Source organism: Pezoporus occidentalis, unplaced genomic scaffold, assembly GCF_034315485.1.
Source record: "Pezoporus occidentalis ecotype Australia unplaced genomic scaffold, CSIRO_AGI_Poc_V1 ctg52, whole genome shotgun sequence".
Classification (NCBI taxonomy): Eukaryota; Metazoa; Chordata; class Aves; order Psittaciformes; family Psittacidae; genus Pezoporus; species Pezoporus occidentalis.
The window spans coordinates 3,091,594-3,118,515 of NW_026915858.1; the positions used below are offsets into that span (position 1 = coordinate 3,091,594).

Here is a 26,922-nt window from a genome sequence, read left to right on the forward strand (position 1 = left end):
TTAAAAGGGGATTTTATCCAGTTCATCTGAACTCTCTTTTCTATGGAGTAGAATCTTGTCAGTACAGAGAAACAAGGGACATCCTATACCTTCATTTTCCAATGCTCCTATCATATATTCCATTAACTAAATTTGAAATAAATTAGTTCAAGTATATGCACTGGTAGTTGACAAAACTATTCTCAGGAATCACCAGCTGTTGGCTGTGAAACAGGAAATGTTATGAAGGCCCATATTTTCAACTATATATATTTTATATATTGCATAACACATAGTCTTCAGAAACTGGTGGAAAAACACACATATGAAAATACAACTATATTCAGATCCTGTTTGTATAAGCACTTGTCCCCTGCAACTTGATCATGGCTACGCACACAATGAACATACTACACCATCATAACAAGAAGTCCTAAAGTCAAAGCCTGTGAAGAAAAAGGATGGAAGAAGCTGGGAGAACGGTCAGGGGAAGGGGGAAGGGAAGAGCTCAACATGGTAACAGGCTTTGAACATGCAAAAGGGATTTCCAGAGTCCATCAAGGGCGGAAGTCGTAGAAGCAAATGGCAGAATTTGCCATAAAGTTAGAAGTACCATAAATAACTAACCTTAAAAAAAAATAAAAGAATTTAGTAACACTAGTATAAAGGGACTACAAAGGCATCCTTCAGGAAACTTGTGACAACAGCTTAAGTGTACACCAAGCAGAGTTCCACAAAATCTGCACTTTATGAATTTCAGACCTACTTTAAACTATGCCAAGATTGTCAGTTTCCATACAACTGCATCAACCCTCCAGCATGAAAGCCAAATAGATGTCATTAGCAAAAAATAATTTCAGTATTTGTTATGGCACACTATGAAAGTTAGAGAACAAAGGACCGTGTCTTGCCTCTTCCTCTGTGCTGCCTCTTTGGGCTCTCCTTTCCTCTCTTTCTTTTTCCATATAGGGAATAAGGTGACCAACTGCTTTCTTCATAACTCGAGCAGACTTTATCACCTGCATAGGTAAACAAGGTGTGGGGGGGAGCAAACAATAATGAGCAGGTATAGGAATAACCTCAGACTTCTCTTAACTTTTTTTTGCACCCATTCAAACAATAAACAAATTTTCATCTGCCAACCCAGACTACAGCTTTGCAGAGCATTCTGTGGTGGCAGGCTGCTGGCCCTACTGGATCAAGGTTTTATACGTGACATTTGTGTTCACAGTACAACCTCCTGGACCACTCACAACACAACTGGAAGCTACAAACAGGCCCAGACTTGGAAGGTGCTAAACACAGCAATTTTTATTTGGAACTTTTTTCTCTCTTTCTCTTTTTCACAGACCCAGACTTAAAACTGCTTTTCAAATAAAGCTAAAACACTAAGGAAGAAAGGAGACAAACATGCAAAACTACATAAAGAAAGTTGAGTTTCAAAGTAAAGAAAAAATAGGGCTGCTTCTTAGCAGCACCTGAATTTTCACAATTCACATGGTATATCTGGACAACAGCCAGCAGAGAATGTTTTGGCTACATTTTACAATGCTAATTTTTGCAAAATAGTAAAATATATGAAATCATTCTCTCATTACCTGAGGCAGAAACATCTTTCCAGCACCAAAAAGATCACCAACAATTTTCATGCCGTTCATCAAAGGCCCTTCAATTACATTTAGAGGTCTAGGATATTTCTCCTGATTTAATCTTGCTTCTTCTGTATCTGCAGTGACATACTTCTCAATGCCCTGGAAAAAAAAGGAAAAAAAATAAAAATTATCTTGCTAGAAATACAGCTTTTGTTTAGTTGCCTTCTCCTCCACACCCCAAAAGCACAATGAAAGTACAAAAAGATACATTAGACACTGCTAGTCTTTAAGAATACCTCAAATGTGTATTTAAAATAGGTTTTCATATGAAACAAAACACTGTAGTTCTTACACATATATAAATATTCAAGGCAAAAGCAGCCAGTATTTACAGGTTGGTTTGTTTTTCTTAACCATGCCATAACAAAACCCAGACATTCAAAGACTGCTTCCTCAGTGCAAGTGCTCCTCAGTGAAGTGCTGTTAAAGGACCAGAAGAAACCCTAGAAAGTAAAAGCAGTATGCTTTCTACCACACTAGCAGAATAAAATATTAAGTGTCGAAGACTTCAGCTTGTGACATTCAAAGACAAATCGCCACAATTTTCTGTTATTGCAGTTAATTAAATATATTACACCTTATTAATTAATAGCTTTTAAAAGAATGGCAGTTGTATTATTTCTAAAGCCAAAAATGTCCCTTAAAGTCTGAGCTGAGATCATGTCCCAAAGTTGACTGGTAGGAGAATTTTCTGCACTGATGCACCTTTATGAGAGCATATTCCAGCCTTTCCTCCACAGAGGTTTTCCGCCACTCATCAGTCTGTACAACTTTTTTTCCTCCTTGGGCATGATTCTGAAAAGGAAAGCCATCCATAAGAGCTTGAGAGCATATAAAGTATGACTTTACTTTTAGAAAAGGATAATTTCAAGTACTAACATAAAATAATTTAAATTATTCAAGTGGTGTTTTATATACATGCAAATCATATTGTAAACATCTGTGATATACCACAGACGCTTAAGGGGTCTATATGCCAGAAAGTATATACCTCATACAAAGAAAAAAATAACAAAAGTTAAAAAAGGAGCAGTTTAATTTTCACACTCTTAAAAATGATGAAATGACTAATCCTAAGGGTTTTACTTTGGGAAACATAATTTAAATCAATCCCTGGCCCACACAGTACACTTCATTCTAATTAATTTGGCATTAATTCAGTTTCTGCTGGAATAGGTTATGTTATTCCATATCACAGATGTGTTTTCAATCAGGCAGCCAACAGAATTACTGTTTCTCCTCCACACAAACTGGCCAATCCCTCACAAACCCTCACACTCACCTTTGCTATGAATGCAGAGGCCAGAAGGGCTTTGCAATACAAGAGAGCTTGTGAGCATCCACCCAGGAAGGCTCATGGAAGAGCACCCTATCCATTACTTCACCACACTTCAGGCAAGTAATTTCTTTTCCTCACTCCATTATTCAACACAATCTGACATCTTTCAGTCCTTATGAACCTCCCATACTTGAGTGTTCATCAGCAAATTTTTAAGACTTGGGAAAACTCACAGAAGCAAGATCTCACTCATGGGAACAGAAACCAGAACAAGTTTTTTATTCATGTTTAGACGAATGCTAGCTAACGTCACAGCTTCTCGTTGCCAAACCTTGTTCTCCTCATAGGTCTAGTTTGTAAAAAGAGAATGAAAGACAGAGGAAAATGTTGCCCAGAGAGGCTGTAGAGTCTCCATCCTTGGTTATAATAAAAACTAAACTGGAGATGTCCCTGAGCAACTTGCTCTTGCTGTCCCTGCTCTGAGCAGGGGTCTTTTACTACATGATCTCCAGAGGTCCCCAGCCCTTCTGTGATTCAATGAAAAAGTACCAACTGCTCCTCAGCCTCTGGCCAGACTCAGCAAGGAAACCATTCCAACCCAAAAATAACCCATGAAGCTGTAGGGCGGGCATGCAGTGACCACAATGGCAAGCACTACATGCAGATATTTAAAACAGGGTGATTATACTGCATGCTGAGGATGAAAAAAACCTGCTTCTGGAAGCACAACTCCCACTGTCAGAAAAGGGACAAAGTTTCAGTTTGAGAATGTCTAGAGCTATAAACTTTATGGAAGATGCTTTTTAATCTCAAATTTCACATTAAGATTGATCTTCTAAATCTGCAAAGATTAAGTTCCTAATTCTTCCCCAAAGGTCTAGCATTCAACCAGCTGGCAAGGTACATTACTATTACCCGATGGAACTCTAGGAAGAAACTTCACTGACACTCTATTAGAGGTGCAGTACTGGAAATGGATTGCACATTCTATGCTCTTTGTGCAGAATGAACTGCAGTGATTGGAAACAAAAAGAACATACACACTTACCAATGAATGAATGCACCTTAGTGTTAGGGAAAAAAAAAAAACAAACAACAAAAAAACCTTTAGACAGAAGAATTTAGAACCATTCAATTCCATTATTATCAGAGGAAAGTCTGACTAAATATTTTGACATACGCCTCAAACTCCAAAACCTTATGTAATAATGCTTCTCACTGGCTGTGATTATCTATTTGGATGCTCACACTTATCCAGAACCAAGGCGAAACCCAAATCGTGATGGTTACCTCCAGTGAAAACCTGAAAAGTTGTAGTATTTTGGGTTGTGTTTTAACAGAGCTTTTAAAGATGTTTCAAATCAAGAACATCTGCCTTTTTTGCAGCTGGGGACTGGTTTACTCCCACAGTAAAACTACCACGATGAATAAAAGCAGAGATTCCAACAATGGTTTCCAAAACTTCTAGACCTAGACGGAGCAGTCATCCATTTCTACTTCTCAGGCTCTGTTTAAATTCACATTCTGCCTTCTGCAGAAACACCAGTTCAGCAATCCCCTTCTAGTTCCCCTTCTTTTCTTCCCCTCCTCTTTATGCAACCCTGAATACACTAATGGTAAAACTCTGTTTATACAGAGAAGGTCACTCTCAAGTGAATTGCTTAGACACTAAGAGCACCATTTAAAATAGCCCAACCACAAGAGACAGAGAGGGCTCTCTTGTACTGGTTTTCAACTGTTGCCGTTGTTCCTACAAAGCATGCACCACTATAGGGCAAACTACCAGCCAAATGAAGCAATGCACAGAAATAGTAACTCCAGGTGCTACAAAACATGCAAAAAGCTACAAAACATGCAAACCTTCTTGTGCACTTAAATCTAAGTGCCACGTAACCCAGAAAGATTTTTGCTATATGCTCTGTTCAGAACAGGATTTCACCAGTTGTGTTACAGCTGCATAATCAGGAAACCTTCAGCTGTGCAATCTTTGTCTTCTAATCACCATCATCATTACAGCATCTCAAAAACACTAAATAGCTGATTTTCACTCTTGGCACAAGTTACATGAAATGGAAGTCTATGGCATAGCCAGGAAATGCAAGCGATTACTTTTACCTTTTATGTATACTTCAAGCAAACCCTTACAACTAAAGAGACAGGTTTACTCTGTCTCCCACAATGCTCTTGTCATGCAATCTTCAGCACCAAGACTTGCTTTGGTTGTGTGTTAGCCTTTCCTGGGTTCTTGTTAGTTTGTCTGGGTTTGTTTGTTTCGGGTTTTTGTTTGGGTTTTGCTTTTGTGTGTGTGTGTGATTGTTACTTTTTGTTTGTTTGTTTTTAGGAAGTTTGATTGGAATTTTTTGCTTCTTATTGTTCTTGGGTTTAGTTTGTTTTTTTTAGAAAGAACACCTATGCAGCTTGGTCTCCTGAAAACATATGAAGAACTCTGATGCAAGATCTTTAAAGGCACCTATGAAATTGGACAGGCTCAATCTATCGCACAGTTCAGATTTTATTTTACATTAATAAATGAACCACTGGTAAATTCTAACCCCCACTACTAGATTGATATATGCAGTTTATAGGCTGTTGTATCTATCATTAGCAGGGAGGTGTTAAAGCCCAGGTGCTAAGCTACCTACTACTCAAAATTTAACATTGGAGGCTACCTGAGCATATTGTAAGAGTTTCTCTGTTGCATCAGGATCTTTGTTCCAGATTAGGTTCTCACACAGCTGTAATAATTCCTTGTGAATATCATCATACACTGGCAGATTCCCAGCATTCACAATTCCCATGTCCATGCCATACTAGAAAAAAAAACAAAAAAAACATGAAGAATCCCCCACCCAGGGCTGTCAGACAGCATTGCACATCTGCAAAGTGCAAACATACAGAAGCAAAAAGAACATTGTACCTTAATTGCATGGTAAAGGAACACCCCATGCATTGCTTCTCGAATGGCATCCATTCCTCGAAAGGAGAAAGACAGATTGGAAAGACCTCCACTTATCCTGGCTCCCGGCAGTGTTTCCTATGGGAATTGCCCATACATTTTTAGAAAAGCACTTTCAAAAAATGAAACCTAAGCAAAGCATTCATTCTACAAACCAGCTGGCCCCTGAGCTGCAGTGCATTGGCTATGCACCATTTCTGTCTTACCTATTCCAGATCCTTCTAGTTACTCAAATTCATTAAAAAAAATTTGAATCTCTGTAGAAAAGATACAAATAGAAGGAAAGATCCAGCCTAGTTATGTGTAAGCAACTGCCATGCTTTTCATAATCATAGGTGCTATTCTAAATGTACCAGTCCTCCCACAGCAGCCTTCCGTATTTTCCCCATGCAGACCTATTTATGCCTCTTCCATCCCTCAACTCCTCTGGAAACAGAAGCAGCCAACCTGCTTACATGTCTCAGGCGCAGCCTGCAGCTGAACAGCTAACATCAAGGGTGTAGCTTCCCTTCCAGAAGCCCCGTGGTGACAAAATAGCCTGTGGGGTCTTCAAGCCCAAGACTGCTAGGCAGAGCACCACCAGACCATCAATTTGCCTTGTGAAACACAACAGTGCAGCTTCCTTGGCTGTTTTCAGGTGATGCTCTTCACTGCAGTACCTCCTTACACACATTTTGGCTAAATAAAAGATCAGGTTACTACACAAATCCCTTCCACTATAACAGAAATTTCATTAATTTAAAAAGGCAGCTTTCACATGCTTCAAAGAAGTCATATTTTAGCTAGAACATGAATGTGATTTTTACTTCATTCAATTCATGTAGTATATTTATAGTAGAGATAACTGATTGAAATGTATTTATAGAACTATTTGAAGTTCTCCTACTGGAAATACAGCAATACCGGGAAATGTCTATTCAGAGAAATAGTCCCCCTCACTAATTTAAAATGCGTATCATTTTGCAGCAGTGTTTTGTTGTGGTTGTTTGGGGATGGGGTGAGGGGTGTTATGCTTTGGGTTTTTAAGTAATCTCAGCAAAACACTTCAAGTTAAAATAAGCTTACAACTTACTTTTATGGTTTTAGTAGCATTTATAAAATTAATGGCATAAAGGTTATGCTCTTCCATTCCAGTTCCTATGGTCAAAATGTTAGGGTCGAATATTATATCGTTTGGATTGAAGTGCACTTTTTCCACGAGGAGGTGATAAGCTCTGGAACAGATTGATATCTTGTTTTCAGTTTCTGTTGCCTAGTGGAGAAAAAGAATTTTGACATGAAACTTACACACAACACAAAAATAAACTCCCCAGAAATCATTTATAGTTCTAGTGACTCAAGATTGAGAATATGCACATCACAAGTGTTAGAAAAGGACTGTCTATATAAGAATTTTGTATTAAAAATATCCCCACACCTGTACCTGGAGTTTTAACTCAACTCATTAAAAATTATTTTGTTCCCCAACATTTCATCATCCAATGCGAAGTTTAATATCTGGTTTGTAATAACTAAATGAATCCACAAGGATTCCACTCTCATCCTAAACTCAGCTTCTGAACTCAAAAGAAAAATCTTCTATGAAGGAAGGAAGAGTTCAGAATGGCTGAATAACAAGAGATATGGTTATGTGCTAGCAGAGCTATGCTTAGAACAGTACTTGGATTCTTCAAATGTAAGCAGCATAATAAATGATTACATATCAGGGTCAAAACTACTGCTAAGACTACACAGACTTCTTTGAATCACCTGAGTCAACAAAACAAAACTCCATCTTGCACAAGACTTGCACTCCAGAAGAAAAATAACTCTTTTAAAGCAACACTCACCTGCCCTATTTCATCAAAAGCCATGACAACCACAGCTGCTCCATACAACTTAATTTTCCTTGCTTTCTTCAAAAAGTCTTCCTCACCTTCCTTCAGACTGATGCTGTTTACAATGCATTTCCCTTGGCAACATTTCAAACCTGCTTCAATCACTGAAAAATTTGAGGAGTCAATGCATAACGGCACCTGTAAATAACAAAGAGGTAAGCCAGGCATACAAGTTACAAATTCATGTTCCATATGCTGTTTGCCCATTTGGACATAAAAATGCACACATTAATCATCATTTATGAACAGAGAGTTTCCAGATGGCATTTGTAGATTCACTTTGCTTTAAATGCTAAACTCAGAACAAATTTAACTCAAGAGCTTCTATGGCAATTCCATCACATATCACAGAGAGACCCCTACTTCTCCATGTATTGTCTTGTGTTTCCGAATTAGATACTCATTTTTAGAAAATTCACATGACAGAAGTATCATTTAAAACCATCTCTATCCAGAGCAATTTTAAGTTTTGTGGAAAGCAATACTGTTATGCACGGCCAATATATAGATTATGGCTCATAACTGCTGCAAAAGGAACTAGCATCCACCTTTCCTAACCAATGAAAAGGTCTGGCGTATATTTAGCTCAAATCACACAGAGAATGTTAAAACCTCTGTTACCCCAAAGGCCTTCTCTATAACAGTACCTCTTCCACTTTGGGGACACTTACATCTGCTTATTAAGCATCTAAACTGGTTACTAAATGAATCAAAATTTTCTGAAAGGCAAATTCCAACTCAATAAAATGATCTTTATTGTGCTTTGGAGTGACTCAATTACAACCTTTGCAATATCAGGTTCTGAAGAAATTAAATTACAAAATCTGGTCATTGCAGCAGGGCCATCCAGCATCCCATCATCCATGTTGATATCAAGAACCTGGGCCCCCATCTCAACTTGCAATTTGGCTACGCTCAGGGCTTCCTAAAGAATAAAGTCAAAAACAAAAACAACAGTCAGTAGAAAAGAGCCTAGGCATTCTCAGGATAACATTTCACTGCTCCAAAATATGCACGCAGCCAGAAACTTAAAAAAAATTTAAGACATACCAGAAAAGAATAAGGAAGCAGTCTGTGATACACTACAACATACGGAAGTTGTTAGTATGGCACAACTGGTAACTAATTTGTTCACAAAAATATGACACCAGAGACCTAATGTGCTGGTAATTTCATTGATTTCAGACAATTGGTCATACACGTAAGTGAATGATTTAAGATCTGCATGGTAACAAGGACTTCTGACTGCACAAAATTACAGGAACAGTCTCTGTGATGGCATGAAATAAGGGTCCTGCATTCCAACCTCTGCTGTTTTACAACATAGAGTATTTAATTTTTGAAGGAGGTTCAACACTTTTTCCAGCTGCAGAATAATCACCAAGTGCTACAAAGGAAATATTAAAGCTTTACCTTTGGCCCACATAATTATCTGAACACCTATAGCCATTCATTTCCTTTTTTTGTCACTTGGCAGACTGAGGAGACAAAAAAAGGAAAAGGTTTATAGCCGCTCCCAGTCCTTAACAACCTGTGCTCTCCTTATTTAAGAGGTCTAACCTGCTTTGTTACTTCTAAGAGCTTCAGAGCTAGACTTTCTTAAAAAACAAATTAAGGCTTTAATTTTGATTGCATCTACGAGAACAGCACTGCATATTCTGAGGCAGTCTCCACTTCCAAGAAATGTCACTTTACTATTTGTTTGAATGTTACAGTAGCAATTTTCACCAGCAGACCTGCCCTGCAGCTGTTTCATTAAGGAACTACTTTCTAAGCAACTCTTCTGTAACAACTCTCATGTAGCATGCTGGAGCCAGTGATCAAAATATATAAAGATTAGATGTAACCATAATTCTGACCATTAGTCAAAGTGAGGGTAAGAGTGAGAGCTGCACGCTGCCACAATCTGTTTCAAGTCATATGTACCCCACATGTTGGAAGTGTAATTACAGCCATATTCCCTCCTCCCTCATCTGTAAACCCACCCCTAGATATAGCACAGACCAAGACATTTTCTAAACCATTATCAGGTGTGTAACTTAATTCTAAACGGAAATCCATAATACCTGTAACACCCTTTTCACAAAAATAGTAGGAGATGGTAAGCACAGAAGCAAAGGACAGTGACAAAGTGAATTCTCCTTGCTTTCTTATTCTTGTAATGGTGTAGAATAATGCCTTGTGCCAGAAAAACAACCAACTAGTAACAGTGCAATGGAGCAATGAAACAATTGGAGTATCAGCTATAAGGATTATTGTTAAAATGCATACTTCGTAGTTGCCTGCCATTATGAGTTTAGCAAACTTCCGTGATCCTGCAACATTGCAGCGTTCACCAATATTAACAAAGTTGGTGTACGGCCCAATCCTGAATGGCTCCAGACCTTAAAAAGATATTTTGGAACATATTTGTAAAAACAGAAAAGAAAAACTTTAAGAGAGACAAAATCCCTTTTCTAAACTGTGAAATAGAGATCTCTAGGAATAGTGATTTCTCAGCACATCAGGATGTAACACATCTCAGCACACATAATGAGTAACTAGCAAAGAAATGCAATGAAACAACTCCCAACGCATATGTCAAAGGTTATTCTTCTTCAGTGACAGTCAATAATTTACCTGACCAACAAATAAAATAACAGCCAATTTGTCCAATACAACATGACATGAATCCACGATTCTTTGGGCATCTATATGTATGCACATGCACACGTTCTCTCAACTTCCAGCTGTGCTATCTTTTGACCTTACCACCACCAAGCAGCGTGCTGAATTGACTGACAACCAAGGACAGCTCTTAATCACATACCCAAGTTCAGGAAAACAAGGCAATTGGGACCCTTAGGTAGCAGGCAACTCAGAGGCAAACATAACTTAGAACAGAACAAAATAAGATGATGCATGAAACCACCACAGGACAACTATGACTTATTTAATTTATACTAAACTTTAGGATTAAAACACCAGACCAAAATGAAGGTACTGTTTTACTTGGATACATGTCCCAAAGGCTTAAAAACAGGCTTGGCTGAAGAACATACAGATCTAGACTCTGCCAAAACAAATTACATTCTACACCTGGATATACTGCTGGCACCCTGTCCCAGTACAACTGGATTGCCATCCAAAGCAATACAAGACAGCCCCCTCACAGGAGGTAAACAAGGATCTCATCCTAGCTCTGCCATCAACTATAGTCAAATTAACTGATTTCTCTGTGGTTGGCCCTCCCCTGTTGCAAAGCGAGGATAAACCTTCTCACTCAGCATTACAAAGTGGCTGAGACTTGCAGAATAAATTATGCTATCTTGGCTATACTTTACTAGATTGCGATAAAATGTTCCATTAATCCTTTGGCCAAATCACTAAGATCTGATTACACATCCATAAGCTTGGTATTCAGGCAGAACCAGAAACTCAGAGTGCCATTCTGATTAGCATAAAACAGCAAATAAATTTATAAAAGAAAGTTGCATGAGTTATAAAGCTCAACCCATTAACACTCCATTTTACCTGACAGCAGCATGTATCCTTGAGAGAGAGAAGGTGGAACTCGAGGCTTACAGAATTTCACAGCTTGAGCAATTTCCCTGAGTTACAGAAAGAGGAACGAGTAGTTTTCAATTAAAATTAAACCACTCGAGAAAAGACTCAGATTATATTAGACATATACCTACACCTCCGATTTAGCCCTGCAGGAGACAAGATTAATTGGCTAGTTTCATTTTGTGTGGTCAAAGGCAAAAAAATACTCCTAGAAAACCTTATAATATCTATTTGTCAGGAACTTAAAGCTGAAGACCTATCAAATACAGAGCATGAGATATTATGCCAATGAGATACTGGATGGATATCAGAACTAGTCCTCAACCACACTTACCATAGTCATGATTTGCTAAGCAATTGCTGATGATTGCAGAAAAAAAAGGGACAAACCCTTCTATGTACTGAGACACGTTTCTCAGATGCCAGAATGACTCATGGTGTTCACATTCACTTTCTCTTTGCTACAGTCAGGAGGGACACACAGTGTCCTCTACATGTTCATAAACCACGTCTTTCCATTTTGTATCAGAGTAAAAATTAATCACAAGGGCCCCTTCTCTTTCAAGCCCAGGTGTAAAAGGGAGGTTTTCCCACTGACCTACATCCAGTGAGAAAGATATAAAATTCTCCTTCTGACTGGCCAGGACTAGCACCAGCTGTACAGCATTCCCACATCTTCTGTTATGACATTTCCTGCACAAACTTACATTCCAAGACAATTTTAGATGACAAAACAGCAGAGGTATAATCCTCATTTGAACACCATGCCTCTTCTCATTCTTCACTATACACATGGCTATAAAAACCAGTTATTTCTACTCCCTATGTCACTGCTATTAGCATTCAAGTGATCCATCTTTTCAGGAAACTTTAAGGCAAGCCATGGAACACTAATCCTCAGAAGCAGCATTTAATTTACTCCCCAGTGCACCTGAAGCTGTAGCTCATGATGTACCTGATGTGTGCTGGTGTAGTACCACAGCAACCTCCAACTATGTTGACCAAACCGTCCAAAGCAAAATTCTGTAAAAGCAAGGGAAAGAGGATTTTGTGTCTTTTATATATGTGTTTCTTTTTAAGATACATATATTTGTGTTTAAGGTACATATTTATTTTTCTTTTCTCCATATGTTAAGCAACTCAGGGGGATCACAAGAAAAAAAAAAAAAAAAAAAGAGAAAACCCAATCAGTACTATTTCTTCTCTATATGATCCGAGATGTGAATTCCCAAGGCTAACCAGCAATTTCAACACTTAATTTTAGGAAATAAACTGGCCTATTTTATACCGAAGCCCCAGATGACAACTTGGATGATTATCGAAGGCTAGTCATACTGTATTATAAAGGGCAACCAACATGCAGCAGATACTGGATTCTCACTGACATTCTGCAGCTCCAGCCACATAGCTCCATCTTGCACAGATCAAGTGGCACGTGGAAGGACACCCTGAACCGGAACACCACCAACATCAGTGGTTCCTAGATACATAACTCAGTCAAATTCTGCCAAGCCATAAAAAAGAATTGGCTTTTTGAACAATTTCCAAATGTAAAAGTAAGAACATAGGAGTGCAAATGAGTAACATTCACAGACCAAGCTGCAGGAAAGCTACTTAATGTAGGATATGAAAGATAAAATTAAGGTTTTCAGAGTATCCCAAGTAGTTTTTCCTAACCTGGTATCTCAAATCCCTACCATTCAGCAAATTGTCTAAACAATACAAACGATATATAGAGCCATATGGGAGGCGGGGGTGGGGTGGGGTGGGGTGGGGGGAGAAACACACCACGCAGTGGGGAGGAGGGGAATGGACACCAAATCAAACAGAAAACCCACCACCAGCTCTCTCTCATCCAATACTATAATAAACATGCAAAAAATACAAGCAAAGAATTTCTGTCTACTACTGTGTCAGATATGACACACTCACAAGAAATACTTCATACCTTTAGATGCTTGGCAGTCACTTCTGGAGTTTCATCATAACCACCAAAAGTATTGGGAAGACCTTGAAACATAATTTTTCTAGTATTACTATTTGTTTAAAGCCCACAAGAACAGAATTAAATTCCATAAAAGACCTACTTAAAGTAGCTACACTTGTATGAGAACTAAAATACCTCATCATCTTTGCAATCATTACTCAACAGATTATTAATTATGCAAGAGCATTCTGGATTCACTGTCACAGACATAAAAACAGTTACTTCCAGCAATTTGTAATATTTTTTATCTCTTTTTAATAGTAAAACCAACCATCTTTTCAAGCTAATTCAACTCTACTATTGTTAATGAGATAGAATGGTTTAGTTACATTTTCTCTGACTGCAGGCACAGGAACCTGTGCACCAACACACCTGCATTGGGGTAACAGATGATGTAGGCTGTTGTACATTTTCCAATTGTTTCAATGAATGGTCGCATTTCAACTGCCCCTAAAGCACAATTTAAGCCGATACTGGAAAATAAATTGTCAAAAATTATTTTGAGATAAAAACACCTTTTACATACAAAACAGATGAATGTTAGTGCTGGCAACTGCTAACTCCCACAATCATCTACAACAAAACCAACCTGAACTCCAATTTCTTTAATCATCACCATCAATACAGCAAGACTCTGCAAAAGGAGAGCTCCCAGGTGGAAGAAAAGCACAAGGGAGAAGGCAGCTTGACTGAACTGAACTGGGAACAGCAAATCAAGATTTCATTTCAAAATCCAGGAGGAAAGTGGCAGCATTTTGACAGCAACTGCAGCAACATGACGGCTCTGTATTTTCCAGGTGAGAAAGAGAACAAGTGGAATGAGAATGACAGACTGGAAAGGAGGCTTGTGCTATAGAAAGTAGTATGAGAAAGGTTGAAAAAGCAAGACCTGCTTCAAGCTACTAAGTCATAATGTTCTTAATTATGCCAGTCTTTGAAGAAACCAACTATATCCCCCAAAATGCCTCATGGCAGCACTAAGCTTGGCCAACTAAATCTGCTACATCTTAGTAACAAAGACAGCACTGCAGCAGAAGCATTTTTGCATGAATAAGCTTCTCAATCAATTTAAGGTATGATTGTGCTTTCTTTCATTGAATGACAGACATACATAAACGTGATTGGTGCTTGAAATGTCTACATTGATACTAAAACGGGAAATTTCCCTCTTTCAGAAAGCATGTAAAAGACCTTTTACGTATGTTTCCTGATCTCTTTCCACCATTCTAGAAACTATCTTAGGAGGGCTGCAAAACTCAGAAGGTGCTCACAGTGCTGCTGGAAGAGGAAGATGTAAAAAAAGCTTTCTCCTTTCTTGGAATAGCAGTCTCAGAGGGGATGGCAAGCTAACCCACTGAAACAGGAATGGATAACAGCCATATCTCCCAACTAGTTGGGATGCAGAGGCTGCCTCACAGGTAGCTAAATTAATGAATTACATGTATGCCCACGTAGTTTCCCAGAAGACAAAACCAACAAAGCCCTGCACAGGACTGGAAGCACAAAATGGTTTTTGACCTCCTTCCCTCTTTCAAGGAGCAGGCAGGGGCTTGGTAACTTCACAAGTCGTAGCAGTAAATGCTTGCAGCCAGTATCACTTTTGGACAGAATGACAAATCCTTGAGATCTGAGGGCTCACAGCAACATCCAAAAGCAGGGCCTTGAATAGCACACAGTCACATATCAAGACCAAACAATACACAAACCCCTTCTTCCAATAGCTTAGTGGTGGGTTGATTTGGGTTTTTCTAGGGGCAGGTGGGCATATACGTTTGTTTTTTTGAAGCAGCCAGCTCTACCTTTGAAGTGCTTTCTCTAATGCATTCATACAGCCCATTCCATTTAAACAGAAAAGTTTTAAAAGAACCCTTTAATTCCCATTTCCCTATTTGGTATTTACATACATTTAAATCCTTATACAGTTCTCCTGGATGCAAACAGCATGCACAGGGAATACACAATTAATTCCAGCAACGAAGTTCTTTATTTCAAAGTGGGGCTCATCTCTCAGGATTTTCAAAGTAAAGCAAGGTAAAAATGGTTAACAAGACCATCCTTATCAGATGCAAATGTCTTTCCTACTGTTGAGTCATTCAGTTCACAAACTTTCAGCTCACACTCCCTACACCCTCTTTTTAAGCTCCTTCCTGTATTAAGCAGCTTCATCTCTCCATTCCATATTTAATACAAATCAGTCTCTGGTTCTAAATTCAAACTCATCTGTCACTCTCTTTACCTTACCTTACTGGAGAGATACTGTAAAAGCAGCCAACATACTCAGCAAACAAGCACTTCTTGATGTTCTTGCTTGACTTACAGCATACTGGCCCTCCAGACTGCCTGAATGATTACCCAGCACAGGGATTGCTGACAAATATATCTATGAACAGAACACTCCCCAAGCATTACCTGTTTCAAAACTGCCAAGACAAACTACACACAGTCATGCACATTTCATTCCAGAAAAGTATCTTCTGTGGATGTTATCTCCCCCCAGCACTGAACAGTATCATGAAAGAAAACATTTGAGTAAAGCAAACTTAACTGTTAAAAGCTAGCAGCCTTCAATGAGATTGCTGGTATGCTGTCACTGCTGCCCTAGTGTAATAACCATCACACCCTCATCTGAAAATATCACCTCCCTCCCTTGCTCATCTCTTCACAGCAGCCATATATCGGATCCTGTGAAAGCTAAGCCTGCAGAGCACCCTTGGGACCAGAACAAACACCACATTAGGGCCCTAAACACTGCGTATGTCTTCCTAATGCTACCACAAAAGAAACAATTACAGCATCCCAAATAACACGAAGGGAACTCATGACACATCTGAGCACCTTTTATAGCAAGCAGCTTGCCACACATCTTTCAGCACTTACTAAGCACAGTTCACAAGTTTCTCAGTTACCTGTGTCAACCAGACACAAAGCATACACTTTGGGAGGGAGGGAGGAGGGGCTCCAAACCAAACTGTCTTAAGGACAATACTCACGCTAAACAGAACATACAAAACCCAAATGGAAACATGTGAGCATGTATAACATGATTCCTAGGATACTACTATTAATCAGCTTTTTCACAACCCTAAAGCCACTCTGTACCAATTTGGCAAGAGAAAAAAAAAAACATTAAATGCAATCTGCTCCCAGAACTAAAACCCTTCTGCCACAGTGCTGTATAGTAGATTTTGCAGAAATGAGAAAGAGGCCCCAAGCACTCAAACCTGTAAGTTAGCTTTTATAAAATATGGTTTAATAAATTCCTGATTTCTGCTCAAGTGCCCTTCTCTTCAAAGGCAAGAGATTTATGAACAAGATTATCTGAGACACACTCATGCCAAGAATGGATGACTAGGCTGTGATGCTGAGAGAAGGAGTCAACTATCACCCTGTTCCAAGAGGCTCCATATGTTACTTCTGGAGCACCGTCTGGTCTGGGAAAGTAGAGCCTCAAGGGCAGTCAGGAAAGCCGCAAATGCAGTCTTCTGCTTTTGTATTACCAGGATGACAGATTGCACATTTTAGCTGGAATGTTGTTGTAAAAACAAACAATGGCTCATCACAATGTGCATGGTGTGCATTGCTAACAGTGAATTAAATGTCTTAAACTAGAATAGTCTAGAAAAAAAAAAATCAATTTCCAGTGTAAGTTTTCATGTGAAGAACCAACCTGAGAGAAGAAATGGCAAAGAGGGAAGAGAAGGCAAGAAGGAGTTAGAATAGCACATAGAAGCTGAGAAGAACAGAGAAACAGGGAATAGTAGTCTAATTAAAGTGCAAAACCTTGCACAGTGACCAAAATCTGCTATATTATGTGTTTTCACAGATCTTAAACTCATACTTGTTTCAACTTTTCTGCCTGGACAGAAAAGAGTGTGAGTAAATGGAGACATTAGGAGCTACCAAAACAATGCACATCCTTGAGAAAAACACCCATGGAATACATATATGCTTGTGGGAGTTCAGTAAATAAGACACTGGAATGAAATCCTACGATTTATTCTTTGAAGCAAAGCTAGAACATTCTGAGCTGGCAGTGCTTCCCTCTAAGAAAGAGAGGTAAACCTTGTGCATACCAGGAATTAGTTCCTCAACCTGAGGCAGTAGGAGACAGCAGGAAACAGCAAACTACAGTTTCAGAATTTTTTTTTTTAATGCTTTGACTTAATTGTTATTTCAGCAGCTGATGCAAACACAAAAGCCCGGATTATTTAGAGCAATGTTTTAAAAATTCAGTGTTCTTTGGAAACGTAATTTCTGCTAAGGGAATGATAGCAGAACACATTAGCAATACACGATTAAGTATGATCACAGTATAGCTTTCATTTAGCTGCAAGCAAGGGGGTAAAATAGATAAGAATCACAATCTACAGTTAACTTACTATGAGAAAGATACATTTCCTTACCAAAGGGGCTTATTGTGGGAAACACTGATGACAAATGCCTCTCCTGTCTGGCCTGAGAGGGTACGTCCACTCTTATCCACAATGGTTCCAGAAACCTAAATATCAGTTGAACACAGAGAAAAGAAAATAATTCAATTAACAAAAAATATTTCAACAGCTGAACTGCTAAAAGTCAAAGCAGAGCGATCTGTGCACCACTCAAAGTGCTGAGGCACAACCTAAACAGAAAAACCTGGGGGGGTGGGGAATGGAGAGAGAAAGGGAACAGGGCTGGCCTTAAAAACAAGTTATTCCTTTTGCTACAATGGAACATCAAGTGTTTTTCTTTTAAGAATAATGTGAAAAAAGTACATTTCCAAGACGTTTATTTCCTTCATTTCAAAACACTTTAACAGTCACCTTACCTAGTTTGCAAATCAAGCCTAAGTATATGTAAAATATTAAATAAAAAATATATACTTACAAATATGGGTCGGGGGGCATACTCTTCCTCAAACAACATCTCGAGTGCAAAAAGAGCTGCCTACAGAAGAACAAATTGCAAAATATTAATGGGCATTTTGGGAATTCTTCAGTTTGTTGGGTTTTTTGTTTGTGTGGGCTTGCTTACTTACTACACTCAAGACTGTACCGTACCCTTACCCCTAAATGGATATTCCAAAACACATTCTGGTAACAAGTAGAAAGGAAGTAACCAAGTAAGACCAATACTGGTCTGAAACCTAAATAACATAAGCATGTACTTCTCTCTCACATCTGCAACACAACCGCCACCTCAAACACAGTTGCATGTGCTATTCTCAGGACACATTCACTGCCCTTGACTCTGATTAGACATGCAGTTTGCAGAAGATTCTAACCACCACAAATTTTAACAGTAAGGACTGCAGTGAACCCTAGGAAAGCCCTGTAAACTTCCTGCCTCCTTAGTGTAAGAAAGTTGCATGTGAACACAAGCTCAGCACTATGTTAAACCACAGGATCCTACCCAAGCCTCCAAGAAATCTGGTCAAATCTGCAAAGGACAAGTCATGCCACTGCACATGTTAATTAGCTTGTGGCAAAAGTTTTAAGAAATGCTGTGTGCATATCCAGCTAGACTTTTCCACATAAAATTGCAAGACAGTTTTAAGCCCCCAACACCTCCACCGCTTGCCCTAAGCAGCTTCTGGAAATAAGAGGAGAACCAATACAGACAGCCAGAAACATACTAACAGCACATACTACAAGACAAAGGAAAACTCTGGAATAAGTTGATTAAAAAAACATCTCCTTATATTCTACCTGTTTGCCATCAACTGAAGAGTCTTTTCATATATTTAGTAAGCAGTACCTGATACCTCTTACAACCACTACACTGAATTTCCTTAGGTAGTACCGAAAATACTTATATTACTACGTTGGTTTTTTTCCAGGAGCCTCACCTTGGCATTCGCTGTATCAAATATGGTTTCCACTAACAAGATATCAACTCCTCCATCCAAAAGTCCTTTGGCTTGTTCCTTATAAGCTTCGACCAGTTCATCAAACGCTGTAAAATGGGAATTATGTTAATTTCATCTGGAGGTACTTCTTTCAAGACCATCACTAAGTTAAATAATTTTATGATAAGAAACATTTACTTATGTTCCTGTAATCTGGTCTCTCCACAGATGGTGACACAGAGAGTGTCCTGTTTGTTGGACCCATGGCTCCAGCAACATATCTCCGAATTCCTAAACCAAGACAGGGGAAGAGGGGGAAGATTAAATAAAAAAGAAAAAGAAAATTATCAAGATGTTTTACCTCTGGTTTTTCAATGACAGACATGTCAACATAAAAATCCCCCAAAGACACCAAGGCATGGATATCATTCAGAGATGAAGAACTACAAAACTCCTGTCTCAAATCAAGAGTTTGATCCACACAAGATTACCCAGCACAGCTGACTTGTGTTTTAATCCTAATCAACAAGATGTTCAACGTATACACACCAGACAGAACATCTAAAAAAAGACAACCGGTTCATATAATTTTTCTTTTAAGTACCCCTTCTCTCTGACACAGGAAGCTTCATTCAATTAATCTAAATGCACAGCATAGAACTGTCGTGGCATTTTTCACCACATAACGTGATCTGAATATTCTGGCATGTGCTCATAAAACCCACTTTTTTAAAAGTATATTTCAAACCTTTTTGATTTGGCAAACCAAATTATATTGCCTATGAACACTTAGTGGCTATGATACTATGAATCACATCAGTAAGGTGTGATCTGGACAGAAGCAGATGGGGCCTATAGGGATGCTGGAGATGGACTCTTAGTTAGAGACTGTTGTGACAGGACAAGGGGTAATGGGTTAAAACTTAAACAGGGGAAGTTAGGTTGGATATAAGATGGAAATTCTTTCCTGTTAGGGTGGTGAGGCACTGGAATGGGTTGCCCAGGGAGGCTGTGAATGCTCCATCCCTGGCAGTGTTCAAGACCAGGTTGGACGAGGCCTTGGATGACATGATTTAGCGTAAGGTGTCCCTGCCCACGGCAGGGGGGTTGGAACTAGATGGTCTTAAGGTCCTTTCCAACCCTAACAATTCTATGATTCTATAAGCAGCAGCACTATTCGAATCATAGAATTATAAATAGTTAGGGCTGGAAAGGACCTTAAGATCATCTAGTTCCAACACCCCTGCCGTGGGCAGGGACACCTCACGCTAAATCATGTCATCCAAAGCTCTGTCCAACCCCGCCTTGAACACCACCACGGATGGAGCATTCACAGCTTCCCTGGGCAGCCCATTCCAGGGCCTCACCACCCTCACAGTAAAGAACTTCTTCCTTAGAGCCAATCTAAACTTCTCCTGGTTAAGTTTTAACCCATTACCCCTTGTCCTATCACTACAGTCCCTAATAAAAAGTCCATCCCCACCATGCTTATAGGCCCCCTTTCAGATACTGCAAGGCTGCTATGAGATCTCCAAGCAGCCTTCTCTTATCCAGGATGAACAGCCCCAATTTTCTCAGCCTATCTTCATACGGGAGGTGCTCCAGTCCCCTGATCCTCCTCGTGGCCCCTCTCTGGACATGTTCCAACAGTTCCATGTCCTTTTTATGTTGAGGACACCAGAACTGCACACAATACTCCAAGTGAGGTCTCACGAGAGCAGAGTAGAGGGGCAGGATCACCTCCATCAACCTGCTGGTCACGCTCCTTTTGATGCAGCCCAGGATATGGTTCGCTTTCTGGGCAGCAAGCTCACACCGACAGCTCATGTTCATTTTCTCATCAACCAACACCCCCAAGTCCTTCCCTGCAGGGCTGCTACAAATCTCTTCTTTGCCCAACCTGTAGCTGTGCCTGGGGCTGCTTCGACCCAGGTGTAGGACCTTGCACTTGGCATGGTTAAACTTCGTAATGCTGGCATCAGCCCACCTCACAAGCGTGTCAAGGTCCCTCTGGATGGCATTCCTTCCCTCCAGCGTATCAACCAAACCACACAGCTTGGTGTCATCGGCAAACTTGCTGAGGGTGCACTCAATCCCACTGTCCATGTCACCCACAAAGATGTTGAACAAGACTGGTCCCAACACCGATCCCTGAGGGACACCACTCGTTACTGGTCTCCAGCTGAACACTGAGCCACTGACCACAACTCTGTGTGTGGCCATCCAGCCAGTTCTTTATCCACCAAGTGGTACATCTGTTAAATTGATGTCTCTCCAATTTAGAGACAACAATGTCATGCAGGACAGTGTCAAATGCTTTGCACAAGTCCAGGTAAATGATATTAACTGCTGTCCAACCCTGTTCATCAGTTCTGTAGCCCCATCATAGAAGGCTACCAAATTGGTCAGGCAGGATTTCCCCTTAGTGAAGCCATGCTGGGTGTCACCAAGCACCTTGTTGTTTTTCATGTGCCTTAGCATGCCTTCCAGGAGAATCTGCCCCAAGATTTTGCCAGGCACAGAGGTGAGACTGACTGGTCTGTAATTCCCCGGGTCATACATTTTCCCATTCTTGAAAATGGGGGTTATTATTTCCCTTTTTCCATTTGTCAGGAACTTCACCTCACTGCCGAGATTTTTCAGATATGGACAGTGGCTTAGCAACTTCATTCACCAGCTCCTTCAGGACCCACGGATGGATTTCATCAGGTCCCATGGACTTGTGCACATTCAGGTTCTTAAGATAGTCTCGAACCAGATCCTCTCCTACAGTGGGCACAAGGTCTTCATTCTCACAGTCCTTGCGTCTGCCTTCCAAGACTTGAGTGGTGTGGTCACAGCCTTTGCCAGTGAAGACTGAGGCAAAGAAGTCATTAAGAACCTCAGCCTTCTCCAAACCCAGGGTAGCCAGTTCTCCCGAGAGCTTCCAGAGGGGACCTACTTTGTCCCTAGTCTGTCTTTTATTTGCAATGTACCTACAGATCCCCTTCCTGTTATCCTTAACATCCCTAGCCAAGTTTAATTCTAACTGGGCCTTAGCTTTCCTAACCTGGACCCTAGCTTCCCGGACAACATCTCTGTATTCTTCCCAGGCTGCCTGTCCTTGCTTCCACCTTTTATAAGCCTCTTTTTCCCTTCAAAGTTTCCTCAGGAGCTCCTTATTCATCCAAGGAGGTCTCCTGGCCCTCCTGCTGCACCTTCTTCTAGTTGGGACACAACACTCCTGAGCTTGTAACAGGTCCTTGAATATCAACCAACAGTCTTGGGCTCCCCTGCCCTCTAGGGCTATATCTCATGGAACCTTACTAAGCAGGGTCCTGAAGAGGCCAAAGTCTGCTCTCTTGAAGTCCAGAGCAGTGAGCTTGCTGCTCTCTTCTCACTGTCCACTGTTAGCTTGAAATACAGTTTGAAGCTGGAATACAGGAGGAAATTACTTGTCTTTGAAAAGACAGCACTGTCTACAGCAATGTGAATGAGCTATAACCCTCTCATAAAAAGCCTTGAAGATAAAATGACTGCACATTTACAAATGACAGTCACAAACTTAAGAGCAGTTTAGTAGTTGCTGAGTAAAGTAAAAAACAATTAGGAGTAACTGGTAATCCACACTTACCTACAATCAGCTATCCCATCTCTGAAGTACAGACCTGTGCTATACAAACATAAGCAACTTACAACACATCTGGAATACATGTATCGCCTGCAGTCTAAAACAGGAAGGCACAGGATAGCTATCCCTGCAGAACACAGTAAAGGGTCAGAACCAGAAAACATGCTCAAATTAGTGCACTATGCAAAACTGCTCCTGTGCCTAAACTGAAGAGTGTGAATGTCTGTGTGTCCCTGTGAAATAAACCACCAAGCTACCCTCTATTTAGCAACTTCTCAAAGATTGTAACAAAACAATCAAAACCACAAAAGAACAAGAAATTAAAACTAATATTGCTTACCTGTCTGAGCAGTTACATCATCTGCTGCTTTTCTGGCCACCTGGGCAGAGACTCTGTTTAACCGATACGCCTAGAACAATTACAAAAATTACCAAGTAACCTTTAATTCAGTAGAATATAACTCATCCTCAAAGAAACACTGCACTTGCATTCAGTAGCTCACAATACACTGAAGGCTCCCTAAGTCATACAAACACATGTAAGCACTATTACAAAGCTTTAAAAGGAACAGATCTGTGCATCTCAGCAACAGTTATATGGTCTCATCTCACGTATGCCCCAGCCTATAACATTTCATTCTATAAGGCACCAGCTAAATCCTGCTGAAGTCAACAGATGCTGACAACGAGGACTTTGAGGACAAAATTAACATACTTTTCAATTCACTTTTTATTCAAGTAGCGTATTTCCAAGTATTTTCTTTCGCTTATTTCTCAAATTCTCAAACCAACAGAACACAGAATCGGTCTGACAAATGCAAGCTTGAAAGGACTTCTACATACTCAGCAAAAAAACGACACAAATAACCAAATGCTACCAAGTGTAGCATTTAGTAAATTGGAAGGACTGAAGCAAAACATTCTCTTAAACAGAACTGCAGCATTCTGTGAATATTCAAACAAAATCCAGGACAAGTTATTATTGCCTGTGTCTTCATCAACAGGGGCACACTATAACACATAGCAAGTACAATTGTCCAGAGCAGTGGAAGTGAGCTACAACACTATCACATGGCTCAAGACGCAGCACACAGTCACTGAACAGAACAGCAATGTACTCTGGGACTAAGCTAATCTTGGCTGCTAAAACAGAAATCTTTATTAATGTTTTAATGTATCGACAGTTCAGCATTCTTACCAAATGTTCAAGTCCATAGTCAGCTTGTGCAACTCGAGTGCTGCTGAAAGTGTTAGTTTCAATGATGTCAGCACCTGACAGCAAGTATTCCTGCAAGACATGAAAGAAAAAACCTCCAAGACCTCCAGATCTGAGATATGGAATGAAAGCAACACATCTACTCTGTCTCAAAGTTGTTCAGTTGACAAAAAGTCACAAATCATCTCCTAATTCAAAGGAGATCAAACTCTGAACACCTTACTCAACAACACAGGGTCAAAGCAACAGAAGTCTTTCACGTAAACAATTTCTGGGGTGCTTGTGTCAGCCACACTTTCTATGAACAGGGGACGTTTATAGAGTCACCTCTACCACCAGGTCCAGTACCTGTAGCACATTCTAGACTTCCGCAGAGACATGGTCAGACATAGTCCAAATGCCATCAGCAAGCGAGGGCTGCTGTAGGCAAACTCAGAAAAGGCACCAGTTAAACAGTAACAGAGAATTAGAAAATTTAAATACTCTGAAAGGAGCTGTACAGCACATGAGCATACTGGGGCAGATTATAAACTCAATGGAATTATACTTTGTGCAGATCACATTTAAACTTTAACTAATGGCCCAGATTCACAACGCAATTAAGCTTTCTGCTCCATTTTGATTGTCTAATTCCCAATGAAGTAACCTGAAATCAATGCAAGTTGAAATACTTTTTCAGATCCTAGCCTGTGGTTTTATAACCTCTATCAGTTGCCCTCCTCCCTCCCTAATTCCTCTTTATAATCATGTTAATTCTTAGATGATGCCTGCATATTCAAGAAAATTATGAGATCTGAGATGCTAGAAAGTAAAAAAAAAACATTAAAAATAAACCACTTGGATTTTCCTGCAAGAAGCAGATAAGCTCAGCAGCTTCAACAAGACAAATAAAGTCTTGATCCAAACAACAGCAGAAAACAATTAGATTGCTTTAAACATGTTTTGCTGCAAACTATGCTTTCTCAAATCCTCCTGGATACATATGGAAACACCTACAAATAGGTATATGGAAATACACGAGGTCTTACGTGTACACTAATAACCAAGTCATGAAGTTTCTGAAAACCACCTAGACTAAAGAAAGATGTTAAATGTGTACAGCTTTATACCAGCTTTTGTTTAGTTCAAATCTATCATTTTAGCAAAAACCCTTCAATTTTACTGTCTACCACCATAAAGAAAATAATATGCTAAAAGCAGGAAGATCACTTTTGCCTTTGAAAATACATCACCTCTCTTACCAACTTTGTCAGACAAGCTAAGGACCAATGTTTACTTTTCAAGTTACAGACACCTGTGAGATCTGACTCATTGAGCACATGAATCAAAGGGCCATTAAGGAAAAAAAAAAAAACCAAAACCCAAAACAAACAAACAACCCCCCCCCCCCCCCCAAACAAACCACAACAACAAAAAAATCCCAACTTCAACCATACATATAGTGGGATTACAGTTACTTTGTAGAAATATTTTAATCTATTATATCAAGTTCTGTCTGATTCTCAGAAGAAATAACAACTGGTAGCTATAAAATACCAAGTCATCACCCACAGCTCAGAAAGCACCTGACTCAAAAGGTTGCTGCAGGCATGGGGACTCAAGTCACATCACTATTGCTCTGCTAAACCTACAAAATTCAACTGTTAAACCAGCTTACCGAATTAAAACCACAGGCTATTAGAAGTTCCAAGGTTCACGACCAGTACAGCTCAACTGACAGCCTAGGGACTGAAATCTACAAATATTTCCTCATGAAATTTTTAACTCATCATTCTTAAAATCCAAAGAATGACAGCAAGAATATAAAAATACAGACTACATAACAAGTTTCATAGACATAAGTCAATTCTGATTCTAGTCAATGAAATACAGATCTTTTAATAAATAATTGGAAAAACCCAGAACAGATGCAAAGCTCTGTTCCAACTGGTTATCTACAAGTTGCCATGCTATTCAAAAGTGCCAGTTATTACAGTAAGACCAATAAATAACTGCAACTCAAAAAATACGCAATTTAGGAAGTTGCGTTTTGAAGTCTAATTGAAGACAGAAAGATAATAAAATCTGTTTGCAAATTCCTAATGATCAACCCTAGACTGTTTTATTCTCTGAGCCACATATTAATATTCTAGGGAAAATCTGAGAATATGGAAACATATATACTCATTAGGAAGCCCACAGTCATTAACTGTGGAGAGGCCTGCTTCAGGCTGCTACATTTAACAGCTCTTTAATACACAATTATGGAAACATGCATCCAGAATTCCAGAATATGTCCTACTTAGACACATTTCAAGTGCTGGTTAAGGAGGAGAAAAAGAAAGAAAAACTAAATAAATCAGAATTTGCAACTAATAGAAATGCATCAAGGACATAAGTCAGAAAGGGATTTAAAAACAACATTGCCCGGGAGACATCAGGAACCAAGACACGAATGCTGTGCTCACACAACCAGAACAGTCAAATCTGCTCATTCTTTTTCGCATGGTTACCTAGCATTCTCTTCCCTATTCCCAAAAGACTCAGGAGAGCCAGCAGCCTGTGGCATGGAAAAAGGGAGTGTACAGGCCGAATTTTCCTTCCTTCTCTTGCGAAGAGGCAGAAATCAGAACACCTACCTTGTGTATGTCACAAATTATATCAGGTTGAGTTATACTGAGAAGGTCATTATTGCCTTTCAAAGGCCTGGAATGATCTTTAAATTCATGCCCTCGGAAATCCTCTTCTGACAGGGCATGTTGCTGGATCATGGTACCCATCCCTCCATCCAGAACCATTATCCGCTCTTGCAGAATTGATTCAATTTCATCTTCCACACTTTTCTGGAGATCTGCTGTAAGAAAATAAATCCAATATTTCAGCAGCTTTGAAATTCCCTATCTACACACTCGTGCAATCTGAGCTCTTTCTATTTAAGAAACTGAATAAAATAACCAGTCCTCTACTGAAATCAAACAGTAATTGGTTTATTTCACCTACAGCTCCAATCACCT

The 26,922-nt window shown here is 39.6% G+C and overlaps 1 protein-coding gene across 8 annotated transcripts in view; it reads right to left on the reverse strand.

The window, feature by feature from the left end:
• MTR (5-methyltetrahydrofolate-homocysteine methyltransferase) overlaps positions 1 to 26,922 on the reverse strand; it is a 58,828-nt gene that overhangs the window by 25,050 nt on the left and 6,856 nt on the right. For 4 of the 8 annotated variants that reach the window (XR_009968239.1, XR_009968242.1, XR_009968241.1 and 1 more), the window contains exons 2-20: positions 26,548 to 26,762; positions 23,912 to 24,001; positions 23,054 to 23,123; positions 19,302 to 19,394; positions 19,104 to 19,210; positions 18,143 to 18,202; positions 17,680 to 17,774; positions 13,649 to 13,749; positions 13,238 to 13,299; positions 12,245 to 12,312; positions 11,257 to 11,333; positions 10,015 to 10,127; positions 8,528 to 8,668; positions 7,696 to 7,881; positions 6,939 to 7,118; positions 5,828 to 5,944; positions 5,580 to 5,720; positions 2,337 to 2,426; positions 1,578 to 1,730 (exon numbers count right to left, since the gene is read on the reverse strand). Coding sequence is in view for 5 of the 8 variants with exons in the window: in XM_062637385.1 (XP_062493369.1) it covers positions 1,578 to 1,730; positions 2,337 to 2,426; positions 5,580 to 5,720; positions 5,828 to 5,944; positions 6,939 to 7,118; positions 7,696 to 7,881; positions 8,528 to 8,668; positions 10,015 to 10,127; positions 11,257 to 11,333; positions 12,245 to 12,312; positions 13,238 to 13,299; positions 13,649 to 13,749; positions 17,680 to 17,774; positions 18,143 to 18,202; positions 19,104 to 19,210; positions 19,302 to 19,394; positions 23,054 to 23,123; positions 23,912 to 24,001; positions 26,548 to 26,762 (2,159 nt within the window). In the remaining 3 variants the exon portion in view is untranslated. Of the gene's footprint in view, positions 1 to 473; positions 999 to 1,577; positions 1,731 to 2,336; positions 2,427 to 5,579; positions 5,721 to 5,827; positions 5,945 to 6,938; positions 7,119 to 7,695; positions 7,882 to 8,527; positions 8,669 to 10,014; positions 10,128 to 11,256; positions 11,334 to 12,244; positions 12,313 to 13,237; positions 13,300 to 13,648; positions 13,750 to 17,679; positions 17,775 to 18,142; positions 18,203 to 19,103; positions 19,211 to 19,301; positions 19,395 to 23,053; positions 23,124 to 23,911; positions 24,002 to 26,547; positions 26,763 to 26,922 lie in introns of those variants that run through there. The other 4 variants (XM_062637389.1, XM_062637388.1, XM_062637386.1 and 1 more) reach the window with 4 other exon arrangements.